General features: G+C 54.7%; 3 protein-coding genes across 3 annotated transcripts in view; all 3 read left to right on the top strand.

Moving 5' to 3' along the window:
* Positions 1-45, top strand: part of LOC308138660 (nuclear factor NF-kappa-B p100 subunit-like) — a gene marked incomplete at its 3' end in the record, with an annotated part of 1,139 nt that extends 1,094 nt beyond the window's left edge. Inside the window, exon 5 of the mRNA XM_080507874.1 lies at positions 32-45. Coding sequence (XP_080364000.1) covers positions 32-45 — 14 coding nt within the window. The remainder of the gene's footprint in view (positions 1-31) is intronic.
* A 288-nt stretch (positions 46-333) lies between these two features.
* On the top strand, positions 334-12,207 carry LOC308138789 (nuclear factor NF-kappa-B p100 subunit-like). Its single transcript, XM_080508043.1, is given in 24 exon segments — positions 334-385; positions 2,282-2,321; positions 2,681-2,756; positions 3,331-3,371; positions 4,195-4,293; positions 4,470-4,621; positions 4,731-4,843; positions 4,930-5,088; positions 5,184-5,288; positions 5,395-5,483; positions 5,572-5,710; positions 5,808-5,921; positions 6,316-6,510; positions 6,602-6,746; positions 6,834-6,948; positions 9,310-9,517; positions 9,625-9,794; positions 9,996-10,098; positions 10,168-10,237; positions 10,239-10,329; positions 10,448-10,526; positions 10,707-10,876; positions 10,993-11,104; positions 11,787-12,207. Coding segments are annotated over 24 exon segments (2,676 nt in total). The 5' UTR covers positions 334-368; the 3' UTR covers positions 11,861-12,207.
* A 334-nt stretch (positions 12,208-12,541) lies between these two features.
* Positions 12,542-20,747, top strand: ppp2r5d (protein phosphatase 2, regulatory subunit B', delta). The gene is made up of 17 exons (XM_080507900.1): positions 12,542-12,671; positions 13,963-14,034; positions 14,460-14,634; positions 15,145-15,344; positions 15,482-15,592; positions 15,678-15,770; positions 16,500-16,630; positions 16,706-16,765; positions 16,877-16,985; positions 17,077-17,130; positions 17,210-17,380; positions 17,477-17,604; positions 17,899-18,000; positions 18,106-18,178; positions 18,302-18,349; positions 18,517-18,627; positions 18,814-20,747. Exons 1-17 carry the CDS (start codon positions 12,645-12,647, stop codon positions 18,949-18,951), a joined length of 1,803 nt encoding a protein of 600 aa, XP_080364026.1. The 5' UTR covers positions 12,542-12,644; the 3' UTR covers positions 18,952-20,747.
* Positions 20,748-20,865: the final 118 nt, after the last annotated feature.

Here is a 20,865-nt window from a genome sequence, read left to right as displayed (position 1 = left end):
ACTCCTCATGCTCACATTGTCCTGTGCAAAGCTCAGCTAAGCTAAGCTAAGCTAAGCTAGCTGCTCCCCCTTGGGCCTCGTTTCCACGGCAACAGCAGAGACACTGAACACAGCGCGGTCAGCATGTTGGGCCACGAGCTGGCGCTGGTGGCTGTTTTCAAAAAGTTGTGTTTTCAGCGGCTCCAAGTGCCGTCGTCATGGAAACAGACGGCCGGAACAGAACGGCGGTTCTCTCTTCCATGGAACGACGTCGTAGAAACGAGTTTTAGGAACGACGCTGAGGTGAACTGCTTTGTGTCTCTGCAGGAGGAAGACCAGACTCCTCTCCTCCTCCTTCATCATCACCATCCTCACCAGACTGCTGAGTCATGGCTGGAGCTCTGAGGTACGGCCACAAACTGCTGAGTCATCGCAAAACAAAACAAAGGTTCCCGAATAAACTCCGAAATCCGGAGCTTTTTATCTCCGCAGAACGTTTAAAAAAAAAAAAAAATCGGAATCAGACGTTCTGTCGTTCGGCCCGCTGACGGAGAACAACATGGAATATTGTAACAGGAAGCAGGAGAACGTGAAGAGCAGAGTTCCGAGGACGGAACCCTGAGGAACTCCAGGTTTAACTTCAGTCTGAACTGAAGAGTCGTTAACATGAAGGGAGAGAACCTTATTGATCAACCTGATTGATCAACCTGATTGATCAACCTGATTGATCAACCTGATTGCGTCTTTGGACGACGTGTCTTTGCTTTGATCTCTACGAGAAGGTTGAAGTTTAAAAGAGTTGAAAGACGACGATGTTCCGCCGTTTGTCAGCCTGGCAGAAGAGGAACCAGGGTTCTCCTGCTTTTCTTTCATTAACCGTCAACCGTAGAAGAGATATAAAACACCAGATGCGTCACGGCGCCGCCTGTGACGAGCCTCCAGCGCCGCGCCTCCAGCGCCGCGCCTCCAGCGCCGCCATCTTGGAGAGGTCTCCTGCTCAACATACAGATCCCAGGCTAGGAAAACCAAAACATTGCTAGCTTGCTTGCTAGTCCACGTAGCAACACAAGTAATAGCTCATTTTAAAGCTGCGGAAAAGCTCTATCCTGTGCCCACCCCCCCCCCCCCCCCCCCCCCACCACAAATATTTTTCCATGAGGTTTCCACGGGATAGAGCTTTTCCGCAGCATTACACTGAGTTATTACTTGTGTTGCGACTGGACTAGCAAGCGAGCTACAAATGTTTCCGTGGATTTTTCTAGCCTGAGATCTAAACGTTTGGCAGCAGCGGGAGACCTCTCCAAGATGGCGGCGCGTCGAGTCAACAGGAAGGCCGGTAGGGTGTACGGCGTCTGGTGTTTTCTGTGGTTCTAGTTCTTAATCCATTAACAGACGATCTCCAGGCAGAACGAAACACTTCCTCTCCAGTTTTCAAGTTGACTTCTTTGACATTGGCGGTTGTTGGATCTCCCGTGGAGCTAATGCTAACGCTAATGCTAATGCTAAGACAGCAGAGGGAAGTGAAGTCAACATTGAGGGATTATTTCCTGGACTTTGGCTCGTCTGACAGACGTTCTTGGTAAAGCCAGTTAAAGAACATCAAAGGAGACCAGGAAGTGATCCGACACCAGAGAACCATCAGCGTCTGGACCAGGAGGGACCAGGAGGGACCAAGAGGGACCAGGAGGGACCAGGGTCACGATGATCAGCGTGTCTATTCACCTCCCGTGTCTCATGACGAACTGAATGTAATGTAACTAAAAGTAATGTAACTGTACCGTCGTCTGGAGGACGAGTCTCAGTCCAACTGGCTTCTGGTTCCAGAGGGAGTGCTTCAGTCCTGCGTTCTGATTGGCTGCTGCCTCTGCTCTCATCTCCTCTTCTCGTTCAACTTCACTTAGAAAGTGATTTAATCCGTGACTTTATTTTGGCTTTGTTTACTTTCAGCTCTTTACTTCAATCGTGAAATTAGCCTGGGGGCTGTTTTTGTTTTGTTTTTGTTTGTTTTTTTTAGTCGTGTGTCTCTTTAACACTCCAGTACGGTGTCATCATCATGTCTAGCCCCTCCCCCTCCCTCCTCCCGCCCGCTGCTGGGGATTCTGGGGGATTTCCTCAACTCACAACTTCCAGGAAGTGACTTGAAAAGTGGAAGAAGGGGGGTTTACGGAGCGAGATGGGGAAAAAGAAAAGAAAGTCCAGCACGTGGAACACACTGAGTGTGTGTGGTGTAACTTACTGAGTGTGAACACACTGAGTGTGTGTGTGTAACTTACTGAGTGTGTGTGTGTGTGTGTGTTTGCAGGATGAGTGAGGCTCAGTTCATCAACATGTACGACAGTGAGGTGAGTTTTCTCCTTTTCTTGCCTTTGATGACCTTCACAATAAAACTAAACGGAAGAGAAATTAGTTGGATTTTCCTTCAGTTTTGTTTTTTTTTTAAATTAAATTTCGTGTATTTCCTGGAATAATGAAGCTGCTTTTCTTTTTATTTGCTTCTTCTTTTTTTTTACCGTCATTCCAGTTTTCATCTGTTAAACTCATTTCTCAACGTGATGTATCTGTACCGGTGTGTGTGTGTGTGTGTGTGTGTGTGTGTGGGAGACACACACACACACACATAGGGTTTCTATGTGGGCGTGGCCTGAATAGAACTAACATCCTCCTCCTCCTCCTCCTCCTCCTCCTCCTCTTCGTCTTTCAGCTGCAGCTGAACTTGATGCCGTACGACTACATTCCTCCCGTGGACATCAAGACTGAGCCCTACATACCTGAGACAGGTGAGCAATGCTAACATGCTAACACGCTAACACGTCCATCCAGACGCCAGATGATTCGCAGACGAGAGAAACGACAGAAGGATGAAAAAAAACAAAAAAAAAGTTACCCGAGCAGATAAAAGTGTTTTAACGTCCGATGTTAAAGAAGCGAGTGAGTCTCAGCTGACGAGGAACTAAAAACCTGCGGGGTCTCCCAGCCGCCATACCACCGGTGTTTAGGATTGATTGGTTCCCCTGTCCACTGGTGGCCTCCTTCCTCCAGCCTCTCCTTTTCACAGCCGATGTTAAAAAACAGAAAAAAGTTTAAAGTATTGTAGCGTTTGTTTGTCTTATTGTAACGGCTGCTGGCAGAGGGCACCAGTTAACACGGGCACCAGTTGAACCGAAACACCGGTCGGCGAAGTTCCATCGTAGCCGTCACTGCCCCTAGAATAAAGCGGACGGATTTGGTTTTGGTGGGAAAGCAGGTTTGGTGGACGTCTTCCTGAGGACTCCGTCTCCATGGTGACGAGATCAGAGATCAGAGATCAGAGATCAGAGAGGGGGAACTGAAGGAAGCTTGTTTGTGTTGCAGCTCACGGGCCGTACGTCCAGATCATCGAGGAGCCCAAACAGGTGAGAACCAACCCACCACTCACCTGGGAGTGGGGGGGGGGGGGGGGTCGTCACTTCCTGTTGTGAAGGTGTTCCTCAGGGAGTGGCACGAGAACCACTGACCTTATCTCACTGTCAGGTGAAACACATCAGGGAGCAGCAGTCAGGCACTCAGGTGAAACACATCAGGGAGCAGCAATCAGACACTCAGGTGAAACACATCAGGGAGCAGCAGTCAGGTGAAACACATCAGGGAGCAGGAATCAAACACTCAGGTGAAACACATCAGGGAGCAGCAGTCAGGCACTCAGGTGAAACACATCAGGGAGCAGCAATCAGACACTCAGGTGAAACACATCAGGGAGCAGCAGTCAGGTGAAACACATCAGGGAGCAGGAATCAAACACTCAGGTGAAACACATCAGGGAGCAGCAATCAGACACTCAGGTGAAACACATCAGGGAGCAGCAGTCAGGCACTCAGGTGAAACACATCAGGGAGCAGCAGTCAGGCACTCAGGTGAAACACATCAGGGAGCAGCAATCAGACACTCAGGTGAAACACATCAGGGAGCAGGAATCAAACACTCAGGTGAAACACATCAGGGAGCAGCAGTCAGGCACTCAGGTGAAACACATCAGGGAGCAGCAATCAGACACTCAGGTGAAACACATCAGGGAGCAGCAGTCAGGTGAAACACATCAGGGAGCAGCAATCAGACACTCAGGTGTCATTTGTCCTTCTGAATGTCTTTTGACTGACGACGGCTCATCAAGTGTGTGTGTGTGTGTGTGTGTGTGTGTGTGTGTGTGTGTGTGTGTGTGTGTGTGTGTGTGTGTTCCAGAGGGGCTTTCGATTCCGTTATGAGTGTGAGGGTCCGTCGCACGGCGGGCTCCCGGGGGCCTCCAGTGAGAAGAACCGGAGAACCTACCCGACGGTGAAGGTGAGCGACAGAACTACTGCTGGTCTGAGGGCAGCAGCCGGGGGTCAAAGGTCAAAGGTCACGCTCAGGGACAGACAGGGCTGACCTCGGCCGTGGGATTTCAACCTGTGAACGTTTCTATTGACGTTTGTAAAAAATAGTGTATAAAGAATACAAAGTATCGATGTGCTCCTCAGATCAATAACTACGTCGGCCACGCCCGGGTGGAGGTCCAGCTGGTGACCCACTCCGACCCCCCCAGGGTCCACGCCCACAGCCTGGTGGGACGCAACTGCACCGAGAACGGAACCTGCAGCATGGACATCGGGCCCAACGACCTGACCGCCTCGTCAGTCTCACACACACACACACACACACACACACACACACACACACACACACACACACACACACACACACACGGAAACAAAGTGAAAACTGAAACACCTGTGCTGCAGGTTCAGTAATCTGGGGATTCTTCACGTCACCAAGAAAGGAGTCGTAGAAGTTTTAACTCGGAGGCTGAGAGACGAACGGAAGAGACAGAAAGGAGCACACCTGAACCTGACAGGTAAACACACCTGAACCTGAGCCTGACAGGTAAACAGGTAAACACACCTGACAGGTAAACAGGTAAACACACCTGACCCCCTGCAGACGTGGAGGACGGCTCCGTCCAGAAGGAGGCCAAGGAGTTGGGGAAGGTGATGGACCTGAACATCGTGAGGCTGAAGTTCACCGCCTACCTGCAGGACAGCACCGGGGCCTTCACCCGGGCGCTGAAGCCCGTGGTGTCCAACCCCATCTACGACAGCAGTGAGTCCCCCCCCCCCCCCCCCCCCCCCACCCCGAGGACAACCAGCCCCCCCGCCTGGCGACACCCACTAACCCTCCTGCCGTCGTTTCTCCAGAGTCGCCCAACGCCTCCAACCTGAAGATCTCTCGTCTGGACAAGACGTGCGGCTCGGTGCTCGGGGGGGACGAGATCTTCCTGCTCTGTGACAAAGTCCAGAAAGGTGAGGGGAGGGGGGGGGGGCGGTCCTCCGGGGGGGAGGGGGGGGGGGGGGGGCGGTCCTCCAGACGCTGTCTGACGTCCCATCATGCCTCTCTGTCGCCCGGCAGACGACATCGAGATCCGGTTCTACGAGGAGGACGACGAGGCGTGCTGGGAGGCGTTCGGGGACTTCTCGCCCACCGACGTCCACAAGCAGGTCTCTGATTGGTTCCTGGGGGTCCGGGGGGGGGGTCCGCGGCGGTGGAGAGCTAACGTGGCCCCTCCCCCCCCTCCTCTCTCCTCAGTACGCCATCGTCTTCAAGACGCCGGCCTATCACAGCACGGAGATCGAGCGGCCCGTCACCGTCTTCCTGCAGCTGAGGAGGAAGAAGGCCGGAGACAGTAGTGACCCCAAACAGTTCACCTACTTCCCCCAGGTCCAAGGTACACACACACACACACACACACACACACACACACACACACACACACACACACACACACACAGGTTCCTTCAGCTCATGTTCTTCTGCCGTTTCAGACAAAGAGGAGGTGATGAGGAAGAAGCAGAAGCCGCTGCCTCACAATGAGTCTTGGAGAGGAGGAGGAGGAGGAACCGGGGGGTTCGGAGGAGGAGCTGGAGGAGGAGGAGGAGGTGAGCAGGAGGTGGGGAACAGGAGGAGGCAGGAGGAGGGGAAGGAGGAGGAGGTGATGGAGGAGGGGGAGGTGGAGGGAGGAGGTGGAGGAAGGAGGAGGTGAAGGAGGAGGAGGAGGAGGTGAAGGAGGAGGAGTAGGTGAAGGGAGGAGGAGGTGAAGGGAGGAGGAGGAGGTGGAGGAGGAGGAGGTAAGGGAGGAGGAGGTGGTGAAGGAGGAGGAGGTGAAGGAGGAGGAGGAGGTGAAGGGAGGAGGAGGTGGTGAAGGGAGGAGGTGGTGAAGGGAGGAGGAGGAGGTGGAGGAGGAGGAGGTGGAGGAGGAGGAGGTGAAGGGAGGAGGAGGTGGAGGACAGACGTTCCTCTGTATTGACGTTCTCAACGTTCCTCCTCCGTCAGGGTTTGTGTTCCAGCAGATGAACGGAGTTGGCGGAGCAGGAAGTGGCGGGGGAAACGGAGGGTTCTACGCCGGAGACTTCACCGGCTTTGGGGCAGGGGGCGGGGCTCAGCTCTCAGGCTCCGCCCCCCGGCAGAGCGCCGGGCCGCCGGGGGGGCGGGGCAGCTCGGCCAGGCAGCAGCAGCTGGCTCGGCTCGGTGAGACTCCGCGTGCCGGCTCTGATCCGGCCTCCATGTTTTGCTTTTTATTTCTCTGTGTCCGACGCCGCCCGTCTGTCTCCGCCTCCAGCCGCCAGCCTCGGCAGCAGAGCGTCGCTGGGCGCCCGCCACGCCGCCGCCGCCGCCCTGCTGCACTACTGCAGCACCGGAGACGCCCGGGTCCTGCTGGCGCTCCAGAGACACCTCTGCAGCACCCAGGACGCCAGCGGGGACACGTGAGTCCCACTTCCTGTCGGCGGGGGGGGGGGGGTTGGCGCCCGAGCCTCACGTCGCCGTGACAACGCTGTGGTTTGCCGTTCCAGGCCGCTGCACCTCGCCGTCATCCACCAGCAGACCGCCGTCGCCCAGCAGCTGATCCACACGCTGCTCTGCAGCCAGCAGCACGGCGTGCTGGACACCTGCAACCACCTGCAGCAGGTGACCACACTAACTAGTCCTGTCAACACCGGCCTAACTAGTCCTGTCAACACCAGCTTAACTAGTCCTGTCAACACCGGCCTAACTAGTCCTGTCAACACCAGCTTAACTAGTCCTGTCAACACAGGAACAGCAGCTTAACTAGTCCTGTCAACACCGGCCTATCTAGTCCTGTCAACACCACCTTAACTAGTCCTGTGAACACCAGCTTAACTAGTCCTGTCAACACAGGAACAGCAGCTTAACTAGTCCTGTCAACACCGGCCTAACTAGTCCTGTCAACACCACCTTAACTAGTCCTGTCAACACCAGCTTAACTAGTCCTGTCAACACGGGCATAACTAGTCCTGTCAACACCGGCCTAACTAGTCCAGTCAACACCACCTTAACTAGTCCTGTCAACACCAGCTTAACTAGTCCTGTCAACATACCTTAACTAGTCCTGCCAACACAGGCACAGCAGCTTAACTAGTCCAGTCAACACCAGCTTAACTAGTCCTGTCAACACAGGAACAGCAGCTTAACTAGTCCTGTCAACACCGGCCTAACTAGTCCTGTCAACACCACCTTAACTAGTCCTGTCAACACCAGCTTAACTAGTCCTGTCAACACAGGAACAGCAGCTTAACTAGTCCTGTCAACACCGGCCTAACTAGTCCTGTCAACACCACCTTAACTAGTCCTGTCAACACCAGCTTAACTAGTCCTGTCAACACAGGAACAGCAGCTTAACTAGTCCTGTCAACACCGGCCTAACTAGTCCTGTCAACACCACCTTAACTAGTCCTGTCAACACCAGCTTAACTAGTCCTGTCAACACGGGCATAACTAGTCCTGTCAACACCGGCCTAACTAGTCCAGTCAACACCACCTTAACTAGTCCTGTCAACACCAGCTTAACTAGTCCTGTCAACATACCTTAACTAGTCCTGCCAACACAGGCACAGCAGCTTAACTAGTCCAGTCAACACCAGCTTAACTAGTCCTGTCAACACAGGAACAGCAGCTTAACTAGTCCTGTCAACACCGGCCTAACTAGTCCTGTCAACACCACCTTAACTAGTCCTGTCAACACCAGCTTAACTAGTCCTGTCAACACAGGAACAGCAGCTTAACTAGTCCTGTCAACACCGGCCTAACTAGTCCTGTCAACACCACCTTAACTAGTCCTGTCAACACCAGCTTAACTAGTCCTGTCAACACAGGAACAGCAGCTTAACTAGTCCTGTCAACACCGGCCTAACTAGTCCTGTCAACACCACCTTAACTAGTCCTGTGAACACCAGCTTAACTAGTCCTGTCAACACAGGAACAGCAGCTTAACTAGTCCTGTCAACACCGGCCTAACTAGTCCTGTCAACACCACCTTAACTAGTCCTGTCAACACCAGCTTAACTAGTCCTGTCAACACGGGCATAACTAGTCCTGTCAACACCGGCCTAACTAGTCCAGTCAACACCACCTTAACTAGTCCTGTCAACACCAGCTTAACTAGTCCTGTCAACATACCTTAACTAGTCCTGCCAACACAGGCACAGCAGCTTAACTAGTCCAGTCAACACCAGCTTAACTAGTCCTGTCAACACAGGAACAGCAGCTTAACTAGTCCTGTCAACACCGGCCTAACTAGTCCTGTCAACACCACCTTAACTAGTCCTGTCAACACCAGCTTAACTAGTCCTGTCAACACAGGAACAGCAGCTTAACTAGTCCTGTCAACACCGGCCTAACTAGTCCTGTCAACACCACCTTAACTAGTCCTGTCAACACCAGCTTAACTAGTCCTGTCAACACAGGAACAGCAGCTTAACTAGTCCTGTCAACACCGGCCTAACTAGTCCTGTCAACACCACCTTAACTAGTCCTGTCAACACCAGCTTAACTAGTCCTGTCAACACGGGCATAACTAGTCCTGTCAACACCGGCCTAACTAGTCCTGTCAGCACCATCTTAACTAGTCCTGTCAACACCGGCTTAACTAGTCCAGTCAACACCACCTTAACTAGTCCTGTCAACACCAGCTTAACTAGTCCTGTCAACATACCTTAACTAGTCCTGCCAACACCGACTTAACTAGTCCTGTCAACATACCTTAACTAGTCCTGTCAACACCGACTTAACTAGTCCTGTCAACATACCTTAACTAGTCCTGCCAACACCGACTTAACTAGTCCTGTCAACATACCTTAACTAGTCCTGCCAACACAGGAACAGCAACTTAACTAGTCCAGTCAACACCAGCTTAACTAGTCCAGTCAACACGCGTAACCAGCTGCAGCAGATCATAAACAGAAAGTCCAGTTCACAACACGCCATGATGTGACGAGTCACCTGGTGACCCTGGCTCCGCCCCCTCCACAGACCCCGCTCCACCTGGCGGTGATCACCAGGCAGGTGAAGGTGGTGGAGGCTCTGATGCGGGCGGGGGCCGACCCCACCGTGCCCGACAAAGATGGCCGCAGCGCCCTCCACCTGGCGGCGTCGGCCGGCGACCACGCCACGCTCCGCCTCCTGCTGGCTCACCTGGGCGAAGGCCACGCCCACCTGGTCAACACGCCCGACTTCCATGGTGAGCAGACGCCCCTCCCCCCCCCCCCCCCCCCCCCCCCCCCCCGCCTCAGGGCGCCACGCAGGTGAGACTCTCCGGAGAGAACTGACCCGCCGTGTCACCACCAGGACTCCATCCCCTGCACCTCGCCGTGAGGCGGGACGGCGAGCGCTGCCTCCGCCTGCTGGTGGAGGGCGGAGCCAAGATAAACGCGCCGGAGCAGAAGAGCGGCAACACCGCCCTCCACCTGTCCGTCAGAGAGAACCTCTTCAAGGTGGCCTGCACGCTGATCACGGAGGTGAGGCACAAGGGGGCGGAGCCTTCGAGTAAGGGGCGGAGCCTCTGGATAATGGCGGGAACAGTGGAGCGTGGGAAAAAGCAGGGCTGGGGTAACGTATGAAGAGAGGGGGGCGGGGCTTCAGGATAAAGGGGGTGGTGGTCAGAGGGACGGGGGGCATGGTAAAGGGGCGGGGCCTAATTTCACAGGTTTTGTTTACAGCTGAAGGCTGATGTGAACGCCTGCACGTTCAGTGGAAACACTCCGCTGCACCTGGCGGCCGGGCTGGGCTCCCCCACCCTCTGCTCCATGCTCATCGCTGCAGGTGAGGCACACACACACACACACACACACGCCTACCTGTCCAGGTGCCTCACCGCGCTCCGGTTCTCAGGTGCCGACAAGAACATGGAGAACGACGAGCCGCTCTTCTTCAGCTCCTCCTCAGACGAGGAGCAGGAGGAGCAAGACGCCGCCGCCCCCCCCGCCGCCCGTCACGTCCCGGAAGAGACCCGCCGGAGGCCACACCCCCCTGGAGCTCGCCACGTGTCAGAAGGTGACAGGCCAGGACCAGGAAAGCCCCTGACGGAGGTTACCATGTCCATTTTGACTCAACTTGTCCTGCTCACCCCCCCCACCCCCACCTCCACCCCCACCCCATCTCCACCCCCCAGGTGAGGAACCTGCTGATCTGCAGTCCAAAGACGAGTCGTCACAGCAGCAAAAAGATCAAAGCAAGCAACGAGGAGCAGGGTGAGACACACACACACACACACACACACACACACACACACACACACACACACACACACACACACACACACACACACACACACACACACAGCGGGTAGAACCTGTGTTCTGCTGCCTCCTGGTGGTCAGTCATATTGCTTTTCTGAAACTGAGAACGTGTGTGTGTGTGTGTGTGTGCAGAAGGCAGCAGCGCCACCCTGGATGAAGAGACTCTCGCCCGCCTGTTGGAGGTTCTCAGTGTAGAAAACGTGTCGTGGAAGCACCTGGCGGACAAACTGGGGATGATGACTCTGACTCACCTGTACCAGCAGAGCTCCGCCCCCTGTGAGCGCCTGCTGCACCACTACCAGGTAACACAACCCCCACCCACCATGGCCACATGGAGCAACTGCAAGCAATGTAATGTAATGGTGTGTGTGTGTGTGTGTGTGTGTGTGTGTGTGTGTGTGTGTGTGTGTGTGTGTAGCTGGGCAGAGGTCCAGTTGAAGGTTTGGTTGAAGCTCTTCAGTCTCTCGGTCTGACAGAAGGAGTCCGACTACTGAGGAACACACAACTGAGAGAGGACAAACACAACACAGGTAACACACACTCAGTAACACACACACATTCAGTAACACACACTCAGTAACACACATTCAGTAACACACACACATTCAGTAACACACACTCAGTAACACACACTCAGTAACACACGCACACACACACACACACACACAGTAACACACACACACACACACACTCAGTAACACACACACACTCAGTAACACACACTCAGTAAATAACACACACTCAGTAACACACACACACTCAGTAACACATACTCAGTAACACATACTCAGTAACACACACACACTCGGTAACACTCACTCAGTAACACACACTCAGTAACACACTCAGTCACACACACACACACACTCAGTAACACACACTCAGTAACACACACTCAGTAACACACTCAGTAACACACACAGTAACACACACACACTCGGTAACACACTCAGTAACACACACTCAGTAACACACACATACTCAGTAACACACACTCAGTAACACACACATACTCAGTAACACACACTCAGTAACACACTCAGTAACACACACTCAGTAACACACTCAGTCACACACACACACACACTCAGTAACACACACTCAGTAACACACACTCAGTAACACACACACACTCGGTAACACACACACACTCGGTAACACACTCAGTAACACACACTCAGTAACACACACCTCACCTCTCTGTCCAATCAGACGTGACGGTCGACAGCGGCTTCGGCAGCCAACCAATGGAAGAGGAAGAGGAGCGGCCGGTAGCCAATCAGTGAGGAGCTTTGCCTCGGGGGCGGGGCTTGTTGCCGTGCAGCCAGCAGGGGGCGTCGGTGTGATGAAGAGTGTTAGTAAGAAAACCAAGTGACACCATGTTTCTGTTAATATCATTTTTGTCTTCAGCCGTTTTCAAATAATTTATATTTTACTTTGTTTTAACTGTTTTTTGTTTCTTGTGAAGACTTTATTTGAGCGTTTGAGGTCCGAATCTCGTTTAATCTGACGACGGGTCAAAGTGGAGTTCAGTTTCTTCTCCTTTCTGTAAAAACAACACAAGCCCTCGGAGGTCATGTGACCGTCAGGATTGTAAATGTGATTGAAATGAAATAAAAACGATCTGAAAGTGTTGGATTGACTCATTGTGTGCAAGTTAGAAAACTGCTCAATATAAATGTTGGCTGAAGTTGTGAGGAAGTGCTGGACAGTCTGGTTCCGCCCGGTATGGCCCGGTACGGCCCGGTGTACCTTGGTATGGCCCGGTACGGCTCGGTTCCGGCCGGTTCGGCCCGGTATCGTCAGGTTGGAGGTGTTTTTGTTGCTGGGAAGATTCGCGCGCTGACCTCACCTCCCCGCAGCCTCGCCCTCGACATGAAATTCCACCTCGGCCAATCAGAAAAATCCTTCGAGGCGTCACTTGGCAGACGCGCAGGCCCGCAGCCAATCAGATCGCGAGGATCGGGGACGGGGCGCAGGGAGCAGAGGCAGACCGAGTGACAGCGTCCGAGTCCCGGGGAGGAATATCACGGAGCCTCCGTGGAGGAAAAACCCTGCTACGCGGACAAGATGCCGAACAAAACCAAGAAGGAGAAGGTAGGCGGCGGTCGCGGTGAGGGGTGAGGGGGGTGAGGGGGGTGAGGGGCGGGTTCGTGCTGCCCGGGAGCTGGCGGCTCGGGGCGGGATGGAGCTGCTCCCTGCTAGCGGCTAGCGAAGCGCCCAGGCCCCGCTAACGGCTCGCCGCGGAGCCGCAGGCGGCTTGACGGGCGTCTCCTCCGCGGTGCTCCGCTCCACGAGCCGCACGCCGGCCCCCTGCGCCCAGTCCTCACGGTTCCAGCTCCGGTTCTGTGCTCGGCTGGATGCCGGGGCTGCTGTCGGTCCGGGGAAACTCCCGTTACCCCGCAGCTAGCCGCGGTGAGCCGGAGCTCCGGAGCCCCTGGAGCTCCAGGGGCTCCGGAGCTCCGGGACGAGCCGCCGCCGGAGCGCCTTCAATTATTCCTCCTCCTCCGGAGAGCCGCCCCACGGGCCCGGGGAGCCGCCGCAGCCCGCGGGGACTCATTAGACGGGACGGGAGCCCGGGGGAGGGAGCGAGGACAGCGGGCTGAGCTGCTGCAGGAAGTCCCGGTGGAAAGACGATCCAGCACACCGGGAGCGGAGGGTCACTGGTTCGAGTCCCGCTGGGGGAGCAGAGGGTCGGTGGTTCGAGTCCCTTCTCCAGTCTCAAACTGATGTAAAATACCATCAAATAAAAGCAGTAAACCTGAATTCCAGCGGTGAGGTGAGGTGAGGTGAGGACGCTGGAGCTGTGTCGGGGTCAAGAGGTCAAACTGGTGAAAACACAAGGAGCGGGTGGACGTTTGACTCTCCCGGTGCTTCAGAGCTCCTGCTGGTATTCTGGTTGTTCTAGATACGGTGAGAACCTTCCCACCTGCAGCCAGAACCAGGTGGGTTCGTCCTGGTCTCCATACAAGTTCCGGCTCGAGAGTCGCGGTACCAGGTAGTTGGTTCTCGCTGGAACTGGTGGCTGATGGAGGGGCTGAACCGGAGACTCGTGGCGTCTCTGGTTCTGCGACCGTACATATAAGTTCCTGTTTGTTTCACAGAACAGACGTGTTGTTCTCTGAACGACATAAATACGGATCACGTGCGTTTCCAGATTATTGGTTCCTTCGGTGTTTCTGGAGAACAACTGGAGAACAGCTGGAGAACAGCTGCAATGTGGAGGACACAGCGCCTCCTACAGGCCTGGCCAGCACAGAACCGCTGCTCCCTGAGGGAACACCTGAGGAGAGGCTGCGACGCCTGTGATTGGCTGTGACCGTGTTAGCGTGTTAGCGTGTTAGCATATTAACACATTAGACTGGTGTTTCTCCCTCTCTCCCTGCAGGAATCGACCAAATCTGCCAAAAGCAGCACGAAGAACAGCAGCAAAGATGGAAACTCGGAAAACTCGGAGGAGGTCAGGGGCCACACACACACTCTGCAGACACACACACACACCGCAGACACACACACACACCGCAGACACACACACACTCTGCAGACACACACACACACCGCAGACACACACACACACTGCAGACACACACACACACCGCAGACACACACACACTCTGCAGACACACAAACACACATTTCTTTGAAAGTCTAACCTGTCTTCCAATGATGTCATCACAGCCACCGACCAATCAGTGAGGCTGTGTGACATTTAGGCACATAAAGCTGTTCAAGCCAAAAACGTTTTCTGTGTGTGTGTGTGTGTGTGTGTGTGTGTGTGTGTGTGTGTGTGTGTGTGTGTGTGTGTGTGTGTGTGTGTGTGTGTGTGTGTGTGTGTGTGTGTGTGTGTGTGTGTGTGTGTGTGTGTGTGTGTGTGTGTGTGTCCAGAGCCAGCAGCAGAGCGGCAGTAAGCGTCCCAGTAACAGCACGCCTCCTCCCACTCAGCTCAATAAGATCAAATACTCTGGAGGACCTCAGATTGTGAAGAAGGAGCGACGCCAGAGTTCCTCTCGCTTCAGCCTGACCAAGAACCGAGAGCTGCAGAAGCTCCCGGCACTCAAAGGTGCTCTGAACTACTCCTGTAACACACCTATAACTCACCTGTAACACACCTGTAACTCCCCTGTAACACACCTGTAACACACCTGTAACTCCCCTGTAACTCACCTGTAACTCACCTGTAACTCACCTGTAACGCCCCTGTAACTCACCTGTAACACACCTGTAACGCCCCTGTAACTCACCTGTAACATACCTGTAACTCCCCTGTAACACCCCTGTAACTCACCTGTAACACACCTGTAACGCCCCTGTAACTCACCTGTAACTCCCCTGTAACTCACCTGTAACATACCTGTAACTCCCCTGTAACACACCTATAACTCACCTGTAACACCCCTGTAACTCACCTGTAACGCCCCTGTAACTCACCTGTAACACCCCTGTAACTCACCTGTAACTCCCCTGTAACACACCTGTAACGCCCCTGTAACTCACCTATAACTCACCTGTAACTCACCTATAACTCACCTGTAACTCACCTGTAACTCACCTGTTACCCCCCCCCCCCCAGATGCGCCCCCGGTGGACCGGGAGGAGCTCTTCGTGCAGAAGTTGCGTCAGTGCTGTGTGCTGTTTGACTTTGTGAGCGACCCGCTCAGCGACCTGAAGTACAAGGAGGTGAAGAGGGCGGGGCTTAACGAGATGGTGGAGTACATCACACACAACAGTGACGTGGTGACGGAGTGCATCTACCCCGAGGCCGTCATCATGGTGAGGAGCCCACAGTCAGCTGGCGTTGCCACGGCGCGCTCAGTTAGCTCAGCTATCTCATTTGGCTCAGTTAGCACGGTTAGCTCAGTTAGCACGGTTAGCCTAGCCTCGCTCATCAGCTGCTCGTGTCGCTCCAGTTCTCCATCAACCTGTTCCGGACACTGCCCCCGTCCTCCAACCCCACCGGAGCGGAGTTCGACCCCGAGGAGGACGAGCCCACGCTGGAGGCGGCCTGGCCTCACCTGCAGGTCGCTGGCGGCCCCACAGCACGGTCTTCACACTGACTCGCCGCCGCCGCCACCGCCACCTCACCCGCTCTGTTTGTGTCCTCAGCTGGTCTACGAGTTCTTCCTCCGTTTCCTCGAGTCTCCGGACTTCCAGCCAAACGTCGCCAAAAAGTACATCGACCAAAAGTTTGTCATGTCGGTAAGATGCCCCCTGCTGGAGGGGCCGGGCCGGGGGGGAGGGGCCGGGCGGGGTAAGGGGTGGGGAGGAGCTAGGAAGGGGGAGGGGCCACTGGGCGGGGAGGAGCTGGGAAGGGGGAGGGGCCTCTGGGCGGGGTAAGGGGTGGGGAGGAGCTAGGAAGGGGGAGGGGCCACTGGGCGGGGAGGAGCTGGGAAGGGGGAGGGGCCTCTGGGCGGGGTAAGGGGTGGGGAGGAGCTAGGAAGGGGGAGGGGCCACTGGGCGGGGAGGAGCTGGGGAGGGGGAGGGGCCTCTGGGCGGGGTAAGGGGTGGGGAGGAGCTAGGAAGGGGGAGGGGCCACTGGGCGGGGAGGAGCTGGGGAGGGGGAGGGGCCTCTGGGTGGGGAGGAGCTGGGAAGGGGGAGGGGCCTCTGGGCGGGGTAAGGGGTGGGGAGGAGCTAGGAAGGGGGAGGGGCCACTGGGCGGGGAGGAGCTAGGAAGGGGGAGGGGCCACTGGGCGGGGAGGAGCTGGGAAGGGGGAGGGGCCTCTGGGCGGGGTAAGGGGTGGGGAGGAGCTAGGAAGGGGGAGGGGCCTCTGGGTGGGGTGAGGGGTGGGGAGGAGCTAGGAAGGGGGAGGGGCCTCTGGGCGGGGTGAGGGGTGGGGAGGAGCTAGGAAGGGGGAGGGGCCTCTGGGCGGGGTAAGGGGAGGGGGAGGGGCCTCTGGGCGGGTCTCTGACTCCAGGATGTGTTCCAGCTGCTGGAGCTGTTCGACAGTGAAGACCCCCGAGAGAGGGACTTCCTCAAGACCATCCTGCACCGGATCTACGGGAAGTTCCTGGGACTCAGAGCCTACATCCGGCGCCAGATCAACAACATCTTCTACAGGTCAGAACCGGGACCTGAACCAGAACCTGAACCGGAACCTGAACCAGATCAGTCTCAGTGTGTTTTGTTCTGCAGGTTTATCTACGAGACTGAACATCACAACGGGATCGCTGAGCTGCTGGAGATCCTGGGAAGGTAACGCTCTGTAACACACACACACACACACACACACACACACACACACACACACACACACACACACACACACACACACACACACACACTCGGACCTCTCTCTCTCTCCAGCATCATCAACGGCTTCGCTCTGCCGCTGAAAGAAGAACACAAGATGTTCCTGATCAGAGTTTTACTGCCGCTGCATAAGGTCAAGTCTCTGAGTGTCTACCACCCCCAGGTCAGTGCTGCAGCGCTTTCTGCCCCTCCCCCGCCCTCTGTACCCCCCCCCCCCCCAACTCTCTGACCCCTGTCCCCCCCCCTCCCCCCAGCTGGCGTACTGTGTGGTCCAGTTCCTGGAGAAGGACAGCAGCCTGACGGAGCCGGTGAGCGCCGCCGAGGAGTCCTCCTCCTTCGTTGCCACGACAACGCCGGCTTGAGCCCTGTGACCTCTGACCTCCGCAGGTGATCGTGGGCCTGCTGAAGTTCTGGCCCAAGACCCACAGTCCCAAGGAGGTGATGTTCCTCAACGAGCTGGAGGAGATCCTGGACGTCATCGAGCCGTCGGAGTTCGTCAAGGTCCAGGAGCCGCTGTTCAGACAACTGGCCAAGTGTGTGTCCAGCCCACACTTCCAGGTACTGGCCCTGACCCCTGACCCCTGACCTGGACCTGAGCCCAGCCTCTGAGTGTGATGATGATGATGATGATGAAGGAGAGGCTCTGTGTTCCAGGTAGCAGAACGAGCTCTGTACTACTGGAACAACGAGTACATCATGAGTCTGATCAGCGACAACGCCGCCAAGATTCTCCCCATCATGTTTCCTGCTCTGTACAAGAATTCTAAGAGTCACTGGAACAAGTGAGACACTCTGATACACTCTGATACTCTCTGATATACTCTGATACACTCTGATACACTCTGATACTCTCTGATACACTTTGATACACTTTGATACACTTTGACACACTCTGATACACTTTGACACACTCTGATACACTTTGACACACTCTGATACACTTTGATACACTTTGATACACTCTGACACACTTTGTCTTCAGATTGTTACAAACTGTTTAATGAAATGAAACCTGCAGACTGACCTTAAACACTAACTCTGGTCCTCCTCTTCCTCCTCCTCCTCCTCCTCCTCAGGACCATCCACGGGCTGATCTACAACGCCCTGAAACTCTTCATGGAGATGAACCAGAAGCTGTTTGACGACTGTACCCAGCAGTACAAGGCTGAGAAACAAAAGTACCTGAAGTTTCACTGAGATGCTGGAACGTGAACCTGAGTACTGACTAATACTCTCTCTCTCTCTCGCTCTCGCTCTCTCTCTCTCTCTCTCTCTCTCCATAGAGAGAAGTACAAGCTGAAGGAGAGGGAGGAGATCTGGCACAAGATTGAGGACTTGGCCCGTCAGAACCCACAGGTACTCGTTACCACGGCAACAGCCTCCCCTCTGTCCCGTCACAATAGCTGATCACCTGCCACAGCATCAGGTTCAACTTTCTGTCTGACCCCCCCCCCCCCACACACACCTGTTTGTTTTCAGAGTAACAAGCTCCACCCACTTCGCCCTGGACTCCACCCACAGGAAGAGGTCAGTCCTGCTCCCGTTGGTCACATGACTGCATCCTGTCTGTGGTACTGACCTGTCTGTGGTACTGACCTGTCTGTGGTGCTGACCTGTCTGTGGTGCTGACCTGTCTGTGGTCCTGACCTGTCTGTGGTGCTGACTGTCTGTGGTCCTGACCTGTCTGTTTGCAGTACATGTTGTACACTGACAGTTCTCTGGCCGTGTACTCGATGGAAACTGAGACTCCGACAGCCGAAGACATTCAACTGCTGAAGAAGACTGTGGAGAGCGAGGCCTCGCAGGTACACACACACACACACACACACACACACACACACACTGCTGTATTTTATTTACATCTATTGAATGAAATATTTGTACTTTTTACGCTGCATTATGGTTTTGAAAATATGTAATCAGTAACTTGACCACCTGTGTGTGTGTGTGTGTGTGTGTGTGTGTGTGTGTGTGTGTGTGTGTGTGTCCAGGGCCTGAAGGACCTGAAGAAGGAGAAGGTTCTGGTGAGGAAGAAGTCGGAGCTGCCGCAGGACGTCTACACCATCAAAGCTCTGGAGGCTCACAAGAGAGCTGAGGAGTACCTGACAGCCAATCAGGAGGCGCTCTGACCGGCGGGGGGCGGTCCTTCCCCAGCCTGACTGCCACCCCGTCCTGGCCACGCCCCCTCCAACCCCCCCACCCAACACCACCACCACACGTAGGACACTAGAAGCTCGTCCGTCCTCCACGTGTCTCCACTGTGATTGGACATCTACTTCACAGGCCCCGCCCCTCCACCGGGCTAGGCCCCGCCCCCCTCAACCTTTGGAGTGGCGTTTGAATGTTGGTGAATTTGGAGCAGACGTCCTGTGTCCCGCGTCGTCGGTCCAGCACCTGAACGCACCACAGCCGGAGCCCCGCCCACCTGCAGCTGACTCCACCAATCAGCTGTCAGCCTGCATCTGCAGCCGAGGCAGCTTCAGAGGAGGCGTGGCCATTGTGTTCGTCCAATCGGATGGCAGCGTCTCCCTCAGTTACTTTTTCTCCCCCGGCTGAGGGCGCCGTCATCACTCCATCCTCTCTCTCTCTCTCTCTCTCTGTCATCACTCCATCCTCTCTCTCTCTCTCTCTCTGTCATCACTCCATCCTCTCTCTCTCTCTCTCTCTGTCATCACTCCATCCTCTCTCTCTCTCTGTCATCACTCCATCCTCTCTCTCTGTCATCACTCCATCCTCTCTCTCTCTCTCTCTCTCTCTGTCATCACTCCATCCTCTCTCTCTCTCTCTCTCTGTCATCACTCCATCCTCTCTCTCTGTCATCACTCCATCCTCTCTCTCTCTCTCTCTCTCTGTCATCACTCCATCCTCTCTCTCTGTCATCACTCCATCCTCTCTCTCTCTGTCATCACTCCATCCTCTGTCATCACTCCATCCTCTCTCTCTCTCTCTGTCATCACTCCATCCTCTCTCTCTCTCTCTCTCTGTCATCACTCCATCCTCTCTCTGTCATCACTCCATCCTCTCTCTCTCTCTGTCATCACTCCATCCTCTCTCTGTCATCACTCCATCCTCTCTCTCTGTCATCACTCCATCCTCTCTCTCTCTCTCTCTGTCATCACTCCATCCTCTCTGTCATCACTCCATCCTCTCTCTCTCTATCATCACTCCATCCTCTCTCATCACTCCATCCTCTCTCTCTCTGTCATCACTCCATCCTCTCTCTCTCTGTCATCACTCCATCCTCTCCTGTTTAATGAAGGCTGAATGTTTCAGTCTGTGATCTGATTGGTCGTCTTTGTTCATTTTCTCTCCATTGATTTTTTGTTGAAGTTGAATTATGTGACTTCAAATACGTTCGCCTGAATGTTACTGAGAAAAACCAAGAGGAGGAACGAAGAAGTGCTTTATAGGGGGAACCTGCAGAACCAGAGTCAGAGGAACCTGCAGAACCAGAGTCGGGGGAGGGGCGTCGTCTCCTGCTCTGGACTCGGTGGTCAAAAGTGTTTTTCATTCTTTTCAAACAATCAGAAACTTTGAAAAGCTTCTTTTGGAAAAAGTCCGATAAAATCAGAACCGACCGTCGAAACGTTTTTCTCGTTGCCATGGCGATTGCTACTCCTTTCTCCGAACTCAGCAGTTTATGTTTTTTTTCTTGACTCGTGGCCACGCCCCCTCCCACGCAGGACACGCCCCTCCCCCACCTGTACGTTGCGTCATGTTGTCAATCAAAAAGGGACGGCTGTTTGAATAGCGCATAGGCTCCGCCCCCTCCAGAGGTCGCCGGACGGACGAGTGAGAAAATGGCTTCATCCTGTAAATAACCTGGATCCTGGTCCAGGACCACCAGGTCCGGGACCACCTGGTCCAGGACCACCAGGTCCCGTCGGATTTTGTAAAAATGTTCGTGTACAGAGAAAAAATTAAAGTACAAGAAAAGTTCCCGCAGCGTCTTGATTCTCTTACTTAAACATTTAATTTAGTTTATAACTGAAGTGGGCGGGGCTTAGCGGTCCTCTCTCTCTCAAAGGCAGGATTCACGCAGG

This window comes from Blennius ocellaris (assembly GCF_963422515.1).
Source record: "Blennius ocellaris genome assembly, chromosome: 13".
Taxonomy (NCBI): domain Eukaryota; kingdom Metazoa; phylum Chordata; class Actinopteri; order Blenniiformes; family Blenniidae; genus Blennius; species Blennius ocellaris.
This window is presented reverse-complemented; position numbering and strand designations above follow the sequence as displayed.